At 38.2% G+C, this 17,500-nt stretch overlaps 1 protein-coding gene across 3 annotated transcripts in view; it reads right to left on the bottom strand.

The window, feature by feature from the left end:
* LOC122792986 (diacylglycerol kinase beta-like) overlaps window positions 1–17,500 on the bottom strand; it is a 4,078,579-nt gene that overhangs the window by 1,444,661 nt on the left and 2,616,418 nt on the right. For all 3 annotated transcript variants that reach the window (XM_044060599.1, XM_044060600.1, XM_044060601.1), the window contains one exon: window positions 6,158–6,247. In XM_044060599.1, coding sequence (XP_043916534.1) covers window positions 6,158–6,247 — 90 coding nt within the window. The remainder of the gene's footprint in view (window positions 1–6,157; window positions 6,248–17,500) is intronic.

Genomic DNA, 17,500 nt, shown 5'->3' with positions numbered 1-17,500 from the left:
TAAACAGTTTAAAGGAACTTTGATACTCTTAAATCTTAAAATTACAAAATGTGTGCTAACAATGATATTCAAACCAAAAACCTTTTCATATATAAGGCAAAAGTAATAGAGACTGCACTGCAGATACAACAGCACTCACACATAGCTTTCTGGTTTACAAGCCAGTGTTTGCACTTGCTTCCCGTCTTTCCCGGTAGGTAATTTAGTCCAGAGACAGATTTGCTGTATCCAGGACTGTGTGTAAGCTTCTGAGACGTGCCAAAGTCTTCAATTTTTCCCTTAGATGTGCTAGTTCTCTCTTCTCCTGCACTTTTACTAGCTTATTAGTTTAGCACTTTACCATACCAGACTTCTTGTAGCAATTATTGTAGCACACAAAAGTGCTACCAGCACTAAACGTTCTACAAGGAAACAGATCCAGTACTTATTGTTAATGCCTATCCCCCCAGGCATGTCTAAAGGTCAGTTCCCTGTGCTTTCTCCCATTAACCTGGTGAACTTGGGCATCCTGAGGCAATGTAGCAACTGCCACATGTACACTGACAATCCTCTCCTCTTACCTCCCAACACTCAGACTTGTGAGATATGCACTTATATATCCAAACTGGAAGCCATGCACTCTCCAGCCAAGACCTGAATAGCTGGTCAAGAGAAGAGGGTCAACACTTGCACCACACCACATGGAACACAAAGCCCGCCAGAACACACACTAGCACTGCCTTCACATAAAAACACAAAGCACGTACCCACCTTTGTGGAGGCTCTCAATAATGGTTAGATCCGACCACCAAACTAATGTTCTTGGAAATCCACATCCCTCCCACCCCCCACCCCCACAAAGGTAACCACCATGAAACACTTCTCAAAAGCTAACTTTGGGCTCCTAAAAACAGAGATGGCTAACTTCACGGCACCTATGCAAATGAAGAATAGTTGCATGACCACCGAATCATACATCAATGCACTGTATGAATACGTACACAAATGCATGGATCTCGCCATACCCAATAGAACCAAGATGCTCTCCTTCAAAAAAAGGAAGCCAATCTGGTGGTTCCCTGCCATAAACAAACTCTGCAACAGAAGGAGGAAACTGATGCGGAATAAGGTGAAGTCCCAAGACAGGAAAAACTCCCTTATCAGCCTCAACAAAAAGTTGAGCTCCTTCATCAAATCCCCTAAAGCTAGCTATGAAAACAGAATTGCAGCAGACAGTAAAGACAACTACAAGTCTTTCTATAGTTATGTAATGAATATCCACGGCAATACCCAGATTTGCTCTGAGCTACTGCACAATGGTACCTGCTATACCAAGCCAACAGATATTGCCAATATACTGGCCAACAGATTCAGTGCCAACTTCACCCCTCTCACCTCCCAAAGGACCAGTCAAAATACCTGTAGTTTGCCAGGCACCCAATATTACTGCTGCACAGGTTAAAACACCACTGTCCAAGGCCAAGAATACAGCTTCTATGGGACCTGACAATATCCCTGGCTGTGTTCTACATGAACTACAGAGTGAACTGGCACCTCACCTGTGTGCCCTGTTCAATCACAGCCTCACCTCAGGCTTTGTCCCTACCGAATGGCGCACTGCTATAGTCATCCCTCTCCACAAAGGAGGAGTGACTACAGACCCTGAGAACTATCGCCCCAATAGCCTGACAAGTCTGATATGCAAAGCTATGGAATGCATCATCATGGACCTAATAAACAAGGATATAGGTAATCTCCAAACTCTGGATTCCACACAGTTTAGTTTTGTGAAGGGTAGATCATGCCTGCTCAACTTGGTCGACTTCTTTGAGTCAGTCACCAGAGCTATGGATGAAGGCAAGGTGGATCATACAGCCTACCTTGATCTAGCCAAGGCCTTTGATACCATCCCCCACTCAGGAATCATAAAAAACTCACTAAGCTAGGCATCAACCGATATATCACTAGGTGGGTTGCAAACTGGCTCACAGATAGAACCCATTGTGTGAAAGTAGCTGACTCCAAGTTAGACTGCTAACCTTTCACAAGTGTAGTCCCACAGGGATGGGTCCTGGGTCCTGTCCTGTTTGGTATCTACTTCTCAGAAGTCCAGGCCAACACAAAGGGACTCTGGCTGACAAAGTTTGCAGACAATTGCAAGTTGGGAGCCATTATTAACTCCCCAAGTGATGTTGACATCCTACAGAAAGGCCTCACTGAGACCAATGACTGGTGTCAGAACCATGGCCTTAAGCTCAATGCCAAAAAATGTGTCATCATCCCCTTTGGGAAAACCCCAGTTCCCATGAATTATCACATCAATGGTAGTCCACTGAACACAGAAGGCGTTATAAGAGATCTGGGAACACAGGTTGACTGACAGCAACCTCTCTTTTGACCACCACATTGCCACTGTGGTCAGAAAGTCCTTCTATGTTGCACATCTCATTACTAAGGGTTTTCCATCCAGGAAGAAAGAGGTCATTGTCTCCCTCTGCTCTTCCCTCATTAGGCCAATCATCAAGTACAATGCCCCATTTGGCATGTACCTCACTAGATACCTGGAACAACTGGAGTAGCCACAAAAGTACCTCACAAAGAGGATCTGAGGCCTTAAACACTTATCCTATATGGACAGACTAAAAAAACTCCAACTATTCTGTTTCATATCACCTACTTAGAGGCTATCTCTGCTTGACTTACAAAGCCATGTCTGACCCAGCACTGTTAGAAATGCTACATCTAAAGAAATTCCAATCCCTCCTCACCACATGCTCCAGAGACATCAACCGCATTACCACAATCAACAGAACAGCACGGGACAGGTTCATAACCCAGAAACTGTCCATGCCATGGAATAGGCTTCCCATACATGTCAGAGAACTTCACTGACCCTTTACAAGAGAAATCTTGATGAGTGGATGGGAGATAGAAAATTCACCCCAGGGATCACTCCAGTGGCTTTATTCGATAGAGGCACTGGGAACTAAGGTCGAGTGGTACAATGCCAGGGTAATCCTATGGGCTAGGCTTCTAAATGCTCCAGGGCCATTAGCTTAGTGCACACCTATGAACCTATGACATTCAGTCATTGGAAAATACAAAAGTTAAGCTAACAATGAGATTTTACACACACATACATATTCACAGAGACACATATAAGCAGACACATTCAAGCGTATGCATGCACATGCCCACACAGACACACTAGACCCAGGAGGAATTCAGAGACATCATTCACAAATAATTAATCAAAAATAATGTCACTAAGTCTATTTTTGACCAATTTAAGCTTGTAATGATATTAAATTCATTATCATCTGAGAAAGCAAAAAGCCAAGACACAACAGGTTTATTTAAAGTTTGCAAGACTATCCTTTATTAATTGTTTGTGTTATTTTTAGTCTTCTGTACTCAAGCTTAGTTTAGTTTATTTGTCTGTTTATTTATACTTTGTTGACCATATTAGTCTCACTAGACAAACATCCTCTTTTCAGTGGACTCTTGAGGTGGCATTTTTACTGGATGGGGCACATTTGGCCAGGGCAGATGAGGACTTCCCCTTCTCTGTTTCAATGAGAAGTGAGGTGCACAGGCAAACTCCCATTCCTAGGGGTGATAAACTGTACAGGCACTGACATGGAGCAAAGAGAGAGAAGACAGAAGGGGGTGGTAATATTGAGGATTCAGAGGTGATTTTTCAGCAAAACATATTTGAAGAGGAGGAAAGAGGTGTTACGTAACATATTCATCAAGCTAAAGCAGAAGAAGAAGTAGTTGTTTCCTGGGGAAAACATGATGGCTCACATGGATGAAGTAAGCAAAACAGATCTGGACAGAGTAGAAGCAGCAGAAAAGGAAAAAGTCAGATTACAGAAAAAACTTATTCAACAGTTGGGATTGAGATTGTGACAGTAGAAAATGCAAGCAAATGAAATGGGAAGTAGAACCAGTGGAATTAGGTATTACATTAGATAGTTATGATATCTGGGATAACATTTTGTTCCCTTTGGAATTTAAAGATGTAGATGTAAGGGCATTTATTGTGCTGGAACAAGTGACTTTTTGTGATTTAATTTTTGAGCTGGAAATGCTATAGAAAAACTTTTTAAGGGGTTTGAAAAAAGTCAACATGTTTCTTTGGGATAATTTTGTAATTTTTGTTTGTTTGTTTTGCAGAAAATGTGATTTTGAAGAAAAAAATGAACATTCGGTTCAGGAATAATATTGAAAATAATGAACTGGAACAGTATTTAAAAAGGAAATGTGAAACTTTTATAAAAGTTAAGGATACTAGGGATGCATGGACTGGAGGATGGGACTGTGTGGTGATGTTTAAAAATGAAAAAAGGAAAGATTATGCATATCCCAACTGATATAAATATTGAAGATGCCAAAGGAGTCCTCAGATATTGGGAACAGCCAAATAACATTTAGGGGGAAAGTAGGACAAATAATTAGATAATATTAAAAAAAATGGCAAAACTGTGGACAGAAAGGACATAAAATTAAAATTGTACTGCAAATTGTTATGCAGGTAAGAAGAAGGGGCATTTCTGGATGGATTGCAGAGAAAAGAAGGTATATGATGTGGAACAGAATGTGCTTCATGGAATTTTGAATAAAAATGTTAATGAAAATGCACATAATGAAAATTTTTTTTTTTTAGTCCTTCGGCTTTTCCTGGTTAGGGGTCGCCACAGAGGAACTCCGGTCCACTCATGATTGGCAGTGAATTTTTTTGTTGCCGAGTTGTCAGCCCAATGCCCAACCCTCAAAGAAGGCACGCCCATTCAAGCTCACACCTACCTGCATGTCTTTAGTATCACTCAACCGCGGGAAGGACATGCAGACTCCACACAGAAGGTGCTCCAGACGAGAATCGAATGGGAGAACCTCTTGCTGTGAGTTGACAATGCTAACCGCTACACCACCGTGGCCAAAATGCACATAATGAAAATAAATGGGTAAATACCGATAATGAAGAGCATGTTAGTGGGACAAATAATGAATGGAGTGTTTAAAGGTGAGGTAGGAAAGGGGGGGGGGTTGATGAGAATAAACAAAGTAATATTTTATTAGCACAAAACAAATATAGAGTTTTGTATTTAAAAAATAGTGATAAAGTTTTAGATGGAACAAATTAAAGAAAGAAACTCAGTTGGCAAAACCATTCGGAATAGAAAGAGGAAAATTAAGTTAATAAATCGAAAAGAAAAAAATGATGGAAATAGATACGTTATATTCAGTTTCCTTAAATGTAAAAAGTACAATAAATGATTTAAGGTCTTTAATAGTCTGTCAGTGGTGTAAGAAGATTGACATAGTTACATGTTTATATATATTTGTGTACGTATATGTATACATATCTATAGCTATATATAAATGTATTGCAGAGTACATAGTAAGTCGTGTTGCTGGTCCATTATTTCTAGAAAAAAAAATATCTGGGATAATTCTGGTGTTTAAAAGAATGACTTACTGTCTTGGATAGTCATCTAATAGCCTTAGCTGTGTTCAAAACTTTTCTAATAAAAAAATTAAATTGCTGCTATATCAGGAGAGACTCACAACTGCTTTGAAGGTCAACTTTCCCCTAAAATAAATCTATTGTGACTCATGACTGGTCAGCAGCATAAGTGTGAAAGGGACACTGATCAAGAACAAATCAGGAACATGATTCTGGAGTTAAGGGGTCATGAATTATATGTGACATGAACTATATGGCTTTTGCCTATTGGCCAGTTTGGAATTCTATTCTTCTCTACAGAAAGACTGGACTGCTGCCAAATTAAAAAGATTATAAAATATCTGTTTGGCATTTAAAAATTTAATGTTGTTTTAATATATGTATTTTCATGTATTAGTGAGTAGATAAATCAGTAGAATTAAGTCAGCATTGCTGAATTGCTCTTGGTCTATAAGTATTATTTATATACTATGCCTGAAGTAAAGCTGTAGACATCTGTGCTATACTTCTCTACAGCATTCTCTTATAATTAATAGCAGTGTGTGAATCTTTTTTGGAGGTTTGTTCTGACTTTGTTTTATATATACATTTGTTGATTTACTATTTTAAAATTTAAGCCCTTTATTTAATCTGTTCCAGATGTAAAATGGCAATATAATTCCTATATAATTTATAGATGTTCAGAAATGCAATTTTACACATACTTACCACCTCCCCATCGCAAGCACCTGGCAAGATCATTTCCTGTGCCAAGTGGAAGTACAGCTACTGGTGGGTGTTTCGATAAATTAGTTTTGTCTAGAAGAAGAAAAAAAATAAAACATTTATTTAAAAACAGCTTATTAAATAGATCTTAATCAAGATTAGACCAAATCTCACCACTGATGCTAGAAACAAGGAGTATAAAGCTGACGCAAGAATGAGATTGCCAAAGACCCATGTTCAATAGACTTGATGCTTTTTCTTAATGTGTGAGATTTAAAATGTGACTCTTTGCAGTGTTCTGCCTAAGAATAAGTTATATTTTTCAAATTTTTTATCTTATATTTATAATATGCAGTTTATGCAAATCTCATAGCTTTCCTTTTGAGTTTCTTTTAAGTAAAATCAACCTTACATCGTATATAAACAAATCATTATGCAAGATATTCAAATAACAGTATCTAAACTGAAACTAAATTACAGCACATAAAAAATGGACTTTAATTGATTGAAGAATATGGACACAGTCAATTGCATGTAATCAGAATATTTAACATTTGTAATTTTACACTAAAAACAAACAAGCAAACAAAAAATAGTAAAATAGTCTTTCCATTTAAGCATTTCGAGATCTTATGTGCAACCGTGAAGAAAACTTATGAAAAGTAGTCAAGAAATTAAATGACCAGTCATCAAGAGTACACTTTCAGGATTTGCTTTCCTTCAGAGTTGTCAGTTATTGTGAAAAGATTCCAATTTCTACAAAATACTAGAGATTATAACATTTCAGTATTATGTCATGAGTGTATGTGAAGTTAATTAGCAATGCAGCCACTATCAGTATAGATAAAACAACGGTGTAAGAAATATCACAAAACGTTGTCTGTTTTTTATTATGAATCTATACATCACACCATACTTGTACTATATTTCAGCAGTAAATCTTGCAGGCATATGTCTTCACTTCATTGCTTAAGAATTCTAGACAAAGCTAAAAATAATGGGGGATAATGGCCCAAAATCAAGAACAGTTTTTAAGTATTACTCTAATTCACTCTAATTACTAGAACAAAAGGTCTTGCATCAACATACATTTTCTGAAAAATAAGAATTATGATGGTCTAATGACTAACATTATTGTCTGACTGCAATTCTTTATGCTCAAAACATATCTCAAGGGGTAGGGCAAAAATAAGAGAACATCAGAGAATCTTTGAAAAATCAGGGTCAAGTTGCAAGGGATGCCTGCCTGAGTGTGGGACATGGTATATTTTTTATGTGGGCTGGTTATCCCCAAACAGCAAAGCCAAAGGGAATAACTCATGCTGACAGGAATAACAAATGTCTTGCCAGTGGCACTCTGTAAGAGGCAACACTCAAAAGAGTGCACTTAAGGGGGTGGAAGGTATGAATAGGTATTTGTTCATATTTAGGATACAGTTTATCCTACAGTTAAGCAAGAACAGAGACAGATTTTGTCTTGGAAGTCTTTCAGAATGATTTTTAAGGATGAGGAAGGGTATTGACCTGATGGATACAGGTAAAGAATTCTAGGCCATTGGATTGCAATGAATGATTAGAAACACAGTTGTGTAGAATAGTATTTAGTGCTGCAAAAGCAGATAGTTGATGGATAATTTTATAGGTAGTAAGAAGTTGTATATATGTTAGTTGGTGGGGTAATTCTAACCAGTTTAGGCTTTTTAATGCTATTCAATGGTGCATTTTAAAAGAGATATTTAGTATTTAGTTGCAAAGTTTTTGGCTCTGTAACACATCCCTAGTTTTTAGTGAGCTTTTTAATGGAATATTTGTATATAAAGGTCAAATTTAAGATTATCATCCACTATCACCGCTAATACTTATGACTTCAATGGTTGCATTATTAACAGAAATAATTTTTCCATGAAAGTGGAATTTGGGGACAAAAGTAGTAGTTTTTTTTTGGGAGGGGGTGAGTTTGAGTTGTTATCATGAGTTATGTCATGCTCCATTCTGAATTTAATGAAGAAATGCATTTTAAATACTGTGACTACCCATTGAAGTATTATGTGAAAACACTTTAGTACTATCCTCCAATAAATTTCGTTTGGACTTTTCTTCCATGGTGTGCTGAATTATGTTTTGTTTCGTTTTTTTGTTTCATAAGTTACCCACTAATGGATTAAATCACTTGGAAAGAACTTTTAAAAATACATTAAATTAAATAAATTTTTAGAAATTAAATTAATGAAATTTTTTACTTGAAGTACATTAAGCAATTTACCTTATAAAATCAAATACAATTGCTGTACATTTGTACAAAGAACTAAAAAATGTGTTTTAACCAAAGATGGCTAACAGAATTATATCTATCAGCTTATCTGTTTATATCACTACCAATAACTAAAAAAATATTGGAGTCTATCTAATTCTGAATTATAAGTCCAAACAGCAGTACACGGTTTCACAGCCAAATGAAGTTCATGTTTTGACTTTCTGACCCTCAGGCTGTTGTCCTTTTTATACACTTCAAAGCAAAACAAAACTGATCTAACTGTTGCTGCATCAGCTTAAAAAAAGTTCCAGGTTTTCCTTTTCCTGCTTAGCTTTAAAGGAAAAACAATGGGCTTCTATTATTAAATGCTCGACTTTTCTGTCCTTTTTCTGATTATTTACTATCCCTGCTATGAATAAACAACAATACAGCATTTAAAATATTTTAAATCGAGTGCTTCTCTCCACTAGAACAGTACCTTACTGTACTGTGGTAGTTTCACTTTCAAAAAAACTTTTATCCCACCCTGGAAAAGCTTGCTTCAGTCTCCAATTCATTGATGTCATCAAGGCCAATGAATACAGATAGTTTTCTGGCCAGTTCCTTCCCCAAAATGACATCACCACGACTGTCCTAAAAACCTACCCATGCTGTAATATCACAGCTCACTGGTCCTTCCCCTATCCATACAGAAAGTAATGGCTAGAAGAAGGAAACAGTACATGAGTCAAGTCTCCTGCTGTGAGCTGTCAATCACAGCAGGTAACAGTTCAAATTACCATTCACACTTTGTCAGCTAGGGAAGATAGGTGTGAGGGGGTTGGGAGATGAGTCAAAGTAGTACAAGTCATGCTTCACATAAGACTGCAATTTAGCCATTCTAAAAAGAAGCAGCAGTAAAAAGCACTTTGAAAGTCTGTACTGTGGCATTTGCACTGTTTGTGTTTTAAATAGTAATTGAATGGCATGAAATGTTACATAAAACTAAGTGACTGAAAGACAGCAATGTATGCATGTAAAATCAATGCAGCAACATAAACTTTAGGAAGAAAGAGGCCTGTGTGATGTATTTTTTTACAGACAAGCACCACATAGTGTGTTTCCTAGAGGCTGACTAAACAATCAGAATTACTTCAAGATGCCATATCCCATGTGGTCAAACTCAGAAATTACATATAAACATATTTAAAACCTGTAAATAGTCCCAGAGTGGTGTAAAAATGTAGCAAATACATAACCATGATGAAATAAACATTTTTTGAGTCTGTAGGTGCAGTTCTCCTATAATTTTTCAAGGTAAAGTTTATTCTTTCCACAGCTACATACTTTTTTTTGGGTGGAGGGGGTAGAGTTAAACTAAGATTAAGTATCCTTTCATTGGGAACAACATTTTCAGATATTGAGTTTAAGGCAGAATTCTTTGTACATTTGAGAAGCCATTTTCACTTCTTAACAGTTCTGTTGTAATTCCACTAAAAACAAGAACATGTTTTACATAGTACACACTTTTTACATTCTCCATATCTTGTGTACTACAAGCCTTATTAGAAGTTACAACCACAGTTTTCAATGGAAAACGTATTCCATAATATAAGCAGCTTAATTTGACATTTTGCACTTTTCTTGTTGCTGCTTCATTGCTAAATCATTTACTATATTTCTGCACATTATTATTGTTTTCAGCTGTAATTGGCTCTTCTTAGTTGCAAATTGTCTGCATTGTAGCCATCTTCTTTTAGAAGCGTTTCCTGTTTAATATGTTGTTTGCTCTGTAATTTCTGCACTTGGACTCACTGTTGCATGATTTCATAGTAAGAAAAGGTAGGTGTGGAAAAAAAGAAAAGAAAGAGTACGTCTGCTGTTTATTGGAAGCAGAGGGTAGCCTGGTCTGTTCTGAGCTTGGTAAACACATTGTGCAGCAGTGGTTAGCATGGTTTGTATAGAGGTACTTAAAATCTGAATTCCCCTATAAAACCTACCCTAAAATTTCCTGAGAATACAGTTGCTTCATGCGTACCAGGTATACATGAAGAGGGGCACTGCTTCTCGAGATTAGACCAGATCATACTTCTTATTCAACAAGCAACCAAAAAAATATGGTCTCTCCCACAGTGTTTACACAAAGTGGAACAGAGAATTCACTCACCTTGTCACACTCACACACACACACACACACACACACACACACACACACACACACACACACACACACACAAACACACACACACACACACACACACACACACACATGCACACGCACACACACAAACACATATTATTTTTTGAAACAATGGATCTGCACTTTCCTACTGTCACTATAGCCAACTTTGTAGAAATGGGCTTCCTGAGATGGTGCAGAAATTATCACATGTTTTCTGATCAACAGTAGACTTTCAAACAGTGTGATACAGTATGTGGGAGTTGCACCTATACATTCCCTTGTGTCCCATACCACATTCTTTACTTGCTATAGGTCCCCCTCTAAGACCCAATAAATCCATACCACTTAAATAAACCTGAGTCACTCTCTATTCAACTCAACACCATACTCAGGGAGGATTTCAACTACCTGACTACAAACTGGGAAACATAATCGACCTCTAGCATGCTGGTCCAAAGATTCCTGGATGCTGTCAACATAAATGCCTTGGACCAGCTAGTTCATACACCAACTAAGGGGGCCAACATCCATGAACTAGTCATCTCCAATATAGAGGAACACTGCACCCCCAACCCACCCTCCCCAAGTATAATGTCCTCACTACTCAGGTTGGACCATAAAGCTGTCGCCTTGAAATTAAAAAAAGTAATAAAACATGGGATGCTAGATAACCCTGGAAATTCCTCTTTTTAAGGGACACTGTAGCAAAATTTTAAGCACCTACTAAACCCAGGGAACACTACTGTCTATGTGGAGTCATTCACAAAAAATCCTTTACAATCACATCTACTACTGCATAGAGGTAGTGGTACCTTCCCAAAATAACCACAAGAGAAAGTAAAAAAAAAATCAAGGCATCTCAGTGGAATCCTGATATCAATAGGTTGCATGATTTTATATTAAGAAAGGTTAGGTGTGGAAAAAAAAGAAGGATAAGAAAAGAAAGAGTAGGTTTGTTGTTTATTGTCAGCTGAGCGTAGCATGGTTTGTTTTGAGCTGGGAATCGTACAGTAAAGCTTCCCTTGTGGCAGCTGAGGGTAGCATACTCTGTTATGAGCTGGGAATCATACAGTAAAGCTTCCCTTGTGGCAGCTGAGGGTAGCATGGTCTGTTCTGAGCTGGGAATTGCACAGTAAAGCTTCCCTTGTGGCAGCTGAGGGCAGTATGGCCTGTTCTGAGCTGGGAATCGCACAGTAAAGCTTCCCTTGTGGCAGTTGAGGGTAGCATGGTCTGTTCTGAGCTTGGAATTGCACAGTAAAGCTTCCCTTGTGTTTTTGTGATTGACCAGTGGGCTACTTCATCTGCTTAGTCAGTTTTTCTGTCTGTATAAAGTTGTTGCATTTACAAGTCACTGCTCATTGTGCAGCAGTGATTAGCATTGTCTGCATTGATGTAGGCACTTAAAATCTCAATTCCCCTGTAAAACCTACCCTAAGATTTCTTGAGGATACAGTTGCTTCATGCGTACCAGGTTTGCATGAAGAGGAGCACTGCTTCTCGAGATTAGACTACGATCATACTTCGTATTCAACAAGTAACAAAGAAAATATGGTCTCTCACACAGTGGTTACACAAAGCGGAGGAAAGAATTCACTCACTTTGTCACACACATACACAGACACACAGACACACACACACACACACACACACACACACACACACACATATATATATATATATATATATATATATATATTTTTTTTTTTTTTAAACATTTTTGAAACAATGGATCTGCACTTTCTTACTGTCACTATAGCCAACTTGGTAGAAATGGGCATCCTGAGATGGTGCAGAAACTGTCACATGTTTTCTGACCAGCACCAAACTCTCAAACAGTGTGATACAGTAGGTGGGAGTTGCACTTCTACACTCCCTCAGGATGCAAAGCTCTCATATACAGCCACTGCAAATACCAAACAGGTGTTAGAAATAGGTGACACAATACCTGCCATACACTCTGCAAGACAAGCATGTAGCCTCACATATGTTAAGGGTCCTAAAGTAATCTACCCAAACCCAAACCTCAAAGCCCTCACAGAAAATGTAATTAAAATAAGTACCCTAGGTGTCCTCCAAAACACACTACCAAGACAATACCCATGATGACACATTTAGCCTTGACTCAACAGTATCTCAACATTTTAACCTATTAGGTAGATGAACACATAATCCAACATTCTGGTCATAAGACTCCCCTATTAGGCACACACAGATGTCCCACTGATGTGGTTGACCTTTAAGGTTATTTGCCTATCAGAGGCCAGGATCCAGACTCAAATTGTTAAACTATAAATACCAATATAACTCAGTTGTAGTCCTAGTGGGAGTGAGTTACCTGAGATGTTCCTGCCTGGACTATATGAAGACAGGCATGATAGAAGTCTTAAAGTGTGTCCCCAGGCAGATTCAAGCCTGTACTGAGCAGTATTCTACCTTCTCCAAGGATTATGCGCCATAATACAAATAAAAGCTAACTGACTTTAATAATTGGCTTAGTTTTCATGTCATTAAAAGGAAGGCACAACATTTGTCAGCCTGGAAGGATATGGCTGACAGACCATGTTGCTTCACCATGGATGGCTGTACCTGTTTCTCTATAGAGTTTCAAATATTGGCCAACAGTTGTGTACCTGCATAGTTCCTTTTTTAGATATTACCAACCTGATAAACCATCTGACATAACTGAACTAGCCAAGGATAATCTAAAGGTGATACTGCTCAATGCCAGCAGTCTAAACAAAAAACTCCACTCCCCTCAATGCCAGCAGTCTAAACAAAAAACTCCACTCCCTGCAAGCACTCCTCACCCTGGAGAACGCAGATGTATGTGCAGCTGCTGAGAACATTGTTTAAAGCCATGCAGAGCTCCCTGGCAGTGTAGGTCTATAATGCTTTCCAGACATTTAGACAATGCTTCTGCACCAAAATGGACAAAAGAAGGAGGTGTCTTCATTTATATCAAACACAAACATGTCTCAAGGCTGCTAAAGCAATATGACACATTTCAAATTGTATACATTCAAGTCATTATAAGCAAAGCTCCATACCACATCCTTGCAAGCTATAGGTTCCCCCCTATGGCCCAATAAATCCATACCACTTAAATAAATCTGAGCCACTCTCTATTAAACTCAATGCCATACTCATGGGTGACTTCAACTACCCGACTACAAACTGGGAAACATAATCGACCTCTAACTTGCTGGTCCAAAGATTCCTGGACATTGTCAATATAAATTCCCTGGACCAGCTAGTTCATACACCCACTAAGGGGGACAACATCCATGAACAAGTCATCTCCAGTATAGATAAACACTGCACCACCAATCCACCCTCCCTCCTCCAAGTATAATGCCCTCACTACTCAGGTTGGACCATAAAGCTGTCTACTTTAAATTAAAAAAAAGTAATAAAACATGGGACACTAGATAACCCTGGAAATTTCTCTTTTTAAGGACAGCCTAGGAAAATTTAAGTACTTCCCAAACCCAGTGAACACTACTGCCTATGTGGAGTCATTCACAAAAAAAAATGTACAATCACATATACAACTGCATAGAGGTAGTGGTACCTACCCAAAATAACTACAAGATCAAGTAAAAAAAACAGAAAAATAGAAAAAAACAAGTCACCTTGATGGAATCCTGACATCAATAGGTTGTACAACAAAAGGAAGAAAATCCTGGCCAAAAATACGATGTGCAATACCCAGCAAGGTAAGAATGCCTTCAGCAAATTTAATAAACAATTCAGGTGACTAATTAAGTCAGCGAAAGCCATACTTGAGGTAAACATAGCCTCCCAGTCTAAAGATAGCCACACGGCATTCTTCAGCTACATCCAAAACCTCAAAGGCAATACACAACAATGTGCTGAGCTAATCATAAATGCAGCCACCTATACTGAGTAGGAGGATATAAGCATATTTACAGTCCAATAAATTCATATCCAGTTTATTTCACTTTATCACCTAGACGCCACTCAAGAAATGCACCCAACAATAACCTCACCAACTATAACAAGGGAGCAAGGCCACAATGCACTCTCCAAGTCCAAAAGCATGGCTTTGATGGGACCTGACAATATCCCAAGGTGCCTCTTTAATAACATGAAACATGACCTATTGGGCCAACTGGAAGTGCTATTCAAATTTAGCTTCCAAACAGGTTCCAAACAAATTGAGTGGAACACTAGAACTGCTTTCCCTCTGCACAAGAGCAGGCCATACTCATGATACTATCGACCCATAATCCTGACTAGTCTCATATGTAAGGCCATGGAAAGAATAATCATGGACTTGATAAATAGCATAGGAAACTTTCAGACATTGGATGAAACCAACTGGGCTTCATCAAGGGCAGGTCATGACTTCTCAGCCTGGTGGACTTCTTCAAGAAAGTAATCATAGAATCATAGGATAACAGGAGGTTACTAGGCTAATGTCCCTGTGGCCGTTAAAAGTCTAGCCAAGAATTTATCCCCAAAAATGAAACCTCAGTCAGCACCTATCACCCCCGTCGATGAGGGACAATCAAAGGAATGGATGCAAGTAAAACAGTGAGCACTACTACCTCCACCTGGCCAAAACATTTGATATGATACCATACTCGCGCATTGTAAAGAAACTTAGAAAATTAGGTATAAACCATTACATCACCAGCTGGCTTAGACGGCACAAGAAATCAAGACAGGGGAGTATACCTTCAGAAAAAGGCCTGTCACTAGCAGAGTGCCCCAGTTCCTGATGCCTTTTTGGCTTCTACTTTTTTTTTAGGGCAAATCCAATATCAAAGGCCTATGTCTGACCAAGTTCACAGATGACTACAAACTAGGTCCGATCATAGAAACCTCCAAAGACACAAACATCCTCCAAGAAGGCCTCACATGGACTATTACCTGGTGCTAGAGTCACTTTCTAAAAGTCAATGCCAAAAGATGCATAACAGTATCTTTCAGAAAAACGGCAATCATGGGAAATTACTATATTGATGATGTACCCCTAACAGTTGACCCTGACTTCAGGGACTTCAGAATGCATGTAGACAGTGATTTGGCCTTTGACCATTGTGTGTCTGCTACAGTAAGGAAATCATTCTACGTTACACAACTTATAAGCACAGGTATGGCATCTAGGTCCAAAGATGTCATTGTTTTATTGTATTCTGTCCTAATCAGGCAATCATTGAGTACAATCTCATTCTGTTTTCCAGCAAACCATTCCAAAATTAAACTATCCCATAAATTATTCCTTATTATTCTTTAAATTATCCCTTAAATTCCTCTGTTTGTATGTGTTGTTTCACTTTCCTTTGTAATCTCAAGAATTGAGCTGATGAGTAAAATTCTGTTTAGGCTACATGTGTGTAGTTCTAAATGACAATAAAGTTTACCCTGACATTGACTTAAAACACTGCTGTTGCCTCATGTGATAGGTATTGCCAGCAGTATAAAATTATCAGGCAACTATACACAAAAAAAATCTAATTACTGTAGTTCTTACTTTATAAAAAATTCACTACTTTTGAGACTCAGTTGCAATTATCAGTGATATAATATCCCTTTTGGTTAGCAGGCATGATACGCATACACATGGATAAGGAAACAATGTTCTCTTACATGTTTGTCTTAATCCACTATGTACCTGACCAGGACCATACAACAGATCATCCACAGAGGTTCCTCACAAAAAGAATATATGGTGTAGATAACATGTCCCATGTTGATCACCCCAAAGCTTTATGCATCTGCACATTGTGGAGAGGTGGTCTATGTCTGGCCTACAAAGCATCCTCTGATCCAGATTAGGCACAAAACAAATAACATCTGAAATACCCATTCTAGGGACATAAACCTCATTCACAACATAAATAAGACATGCCAGATGGATAGGTATGTGTCTCAGAGACTACCCCTTCTCTGGAACAGGCATCCCATCCATGAGAAGCAGAGCTCCACTCTGCACTTATTCAAGTGTGACTTGGATCAGTGGATGCGGAAATGGTAATTTACCCCTGGTCTGGCGTCTTTGTCCCTATTACTAAGAAGTAAGATAGCTCTTACCCAAGTTATACACACTATAAAATGAGTGGTATCATAACCTGTCCGATTCATTTGGTAAGCATGGCTAGGGTTAAAAAGGTCATTCAAGGTCATTAGCCATGTAATCTCCTATAACTAGACAAAAATTACCTAGATCCACATTACTTTAATAGCACAAAATGGCAAACACTGTTCTTCTATAATCCATTTACAGTAAAACTATTCTGAAATGAAAAAGAGAAAAACAAACTAAATTACACCAATACCACAAAGTGCCATTTGTCTGAATAGTAATAGAGTTATGGAAAGGGTTTTACTAAGCTAATGTTAAGGGTTAGGGGCAGGATACAAGGTTAGCATGCATTAAGGTGGGCCAGGAGCTTTAAATTGATCCTAGGACCCATTTCAGCCACAATACATAAATATATATATAAATATATATGTATATATATATATATATATATATATATATATATATATATATATATATATATATATATAAAGTTCCCTATCAGAAGCCTGAAACACTATAAGCCTGAAAATCAAAATCCTGAAAACTATAGACTGAAAGTTCAAAATCCTGAAAGACCAAAATCCTGAAACTCAAAATCCTGAAAACACAAATAATGCTAATATGTCACTATAAAGACACTAATATCTACCAACTGACCCAGACCCTAACCCTAACCCTAAGGTCCGTCACTATCACACACTCACCTGACCCGCGCCCTAACCCTAACTCACTTAAACCGCCCCTAACCCCAATATTTGTCACTATTGCATACATGCCTAACCTGCGCCCTAACCCTAACTCACTTAAACCGCCCCTAACATAAAACCAACCGTACTGAACCCAATGCATGACCCAACACCACAGGGCTAACAATAGCAA

Source organism: Protopterus annectens, chromosome 2.part0, assembly GCF_019279795.1.
Source record: "Protopterus annectens isolate FY-2018-M chromosome 2.part0, PAN1.0, whole genome shotgun sequence".
NCBI classification, from domain to species: domain Eukaryota; kingdom Metazoa; phylum Chordata; order Ceratodontiformes; family Protopteridae; genus Protopterus; species Protopterus annectens.
Note: the sequence above shows the minus strand (reverse complement) of the source record. Positions and strands in the feature narration are given on the sequence as shown.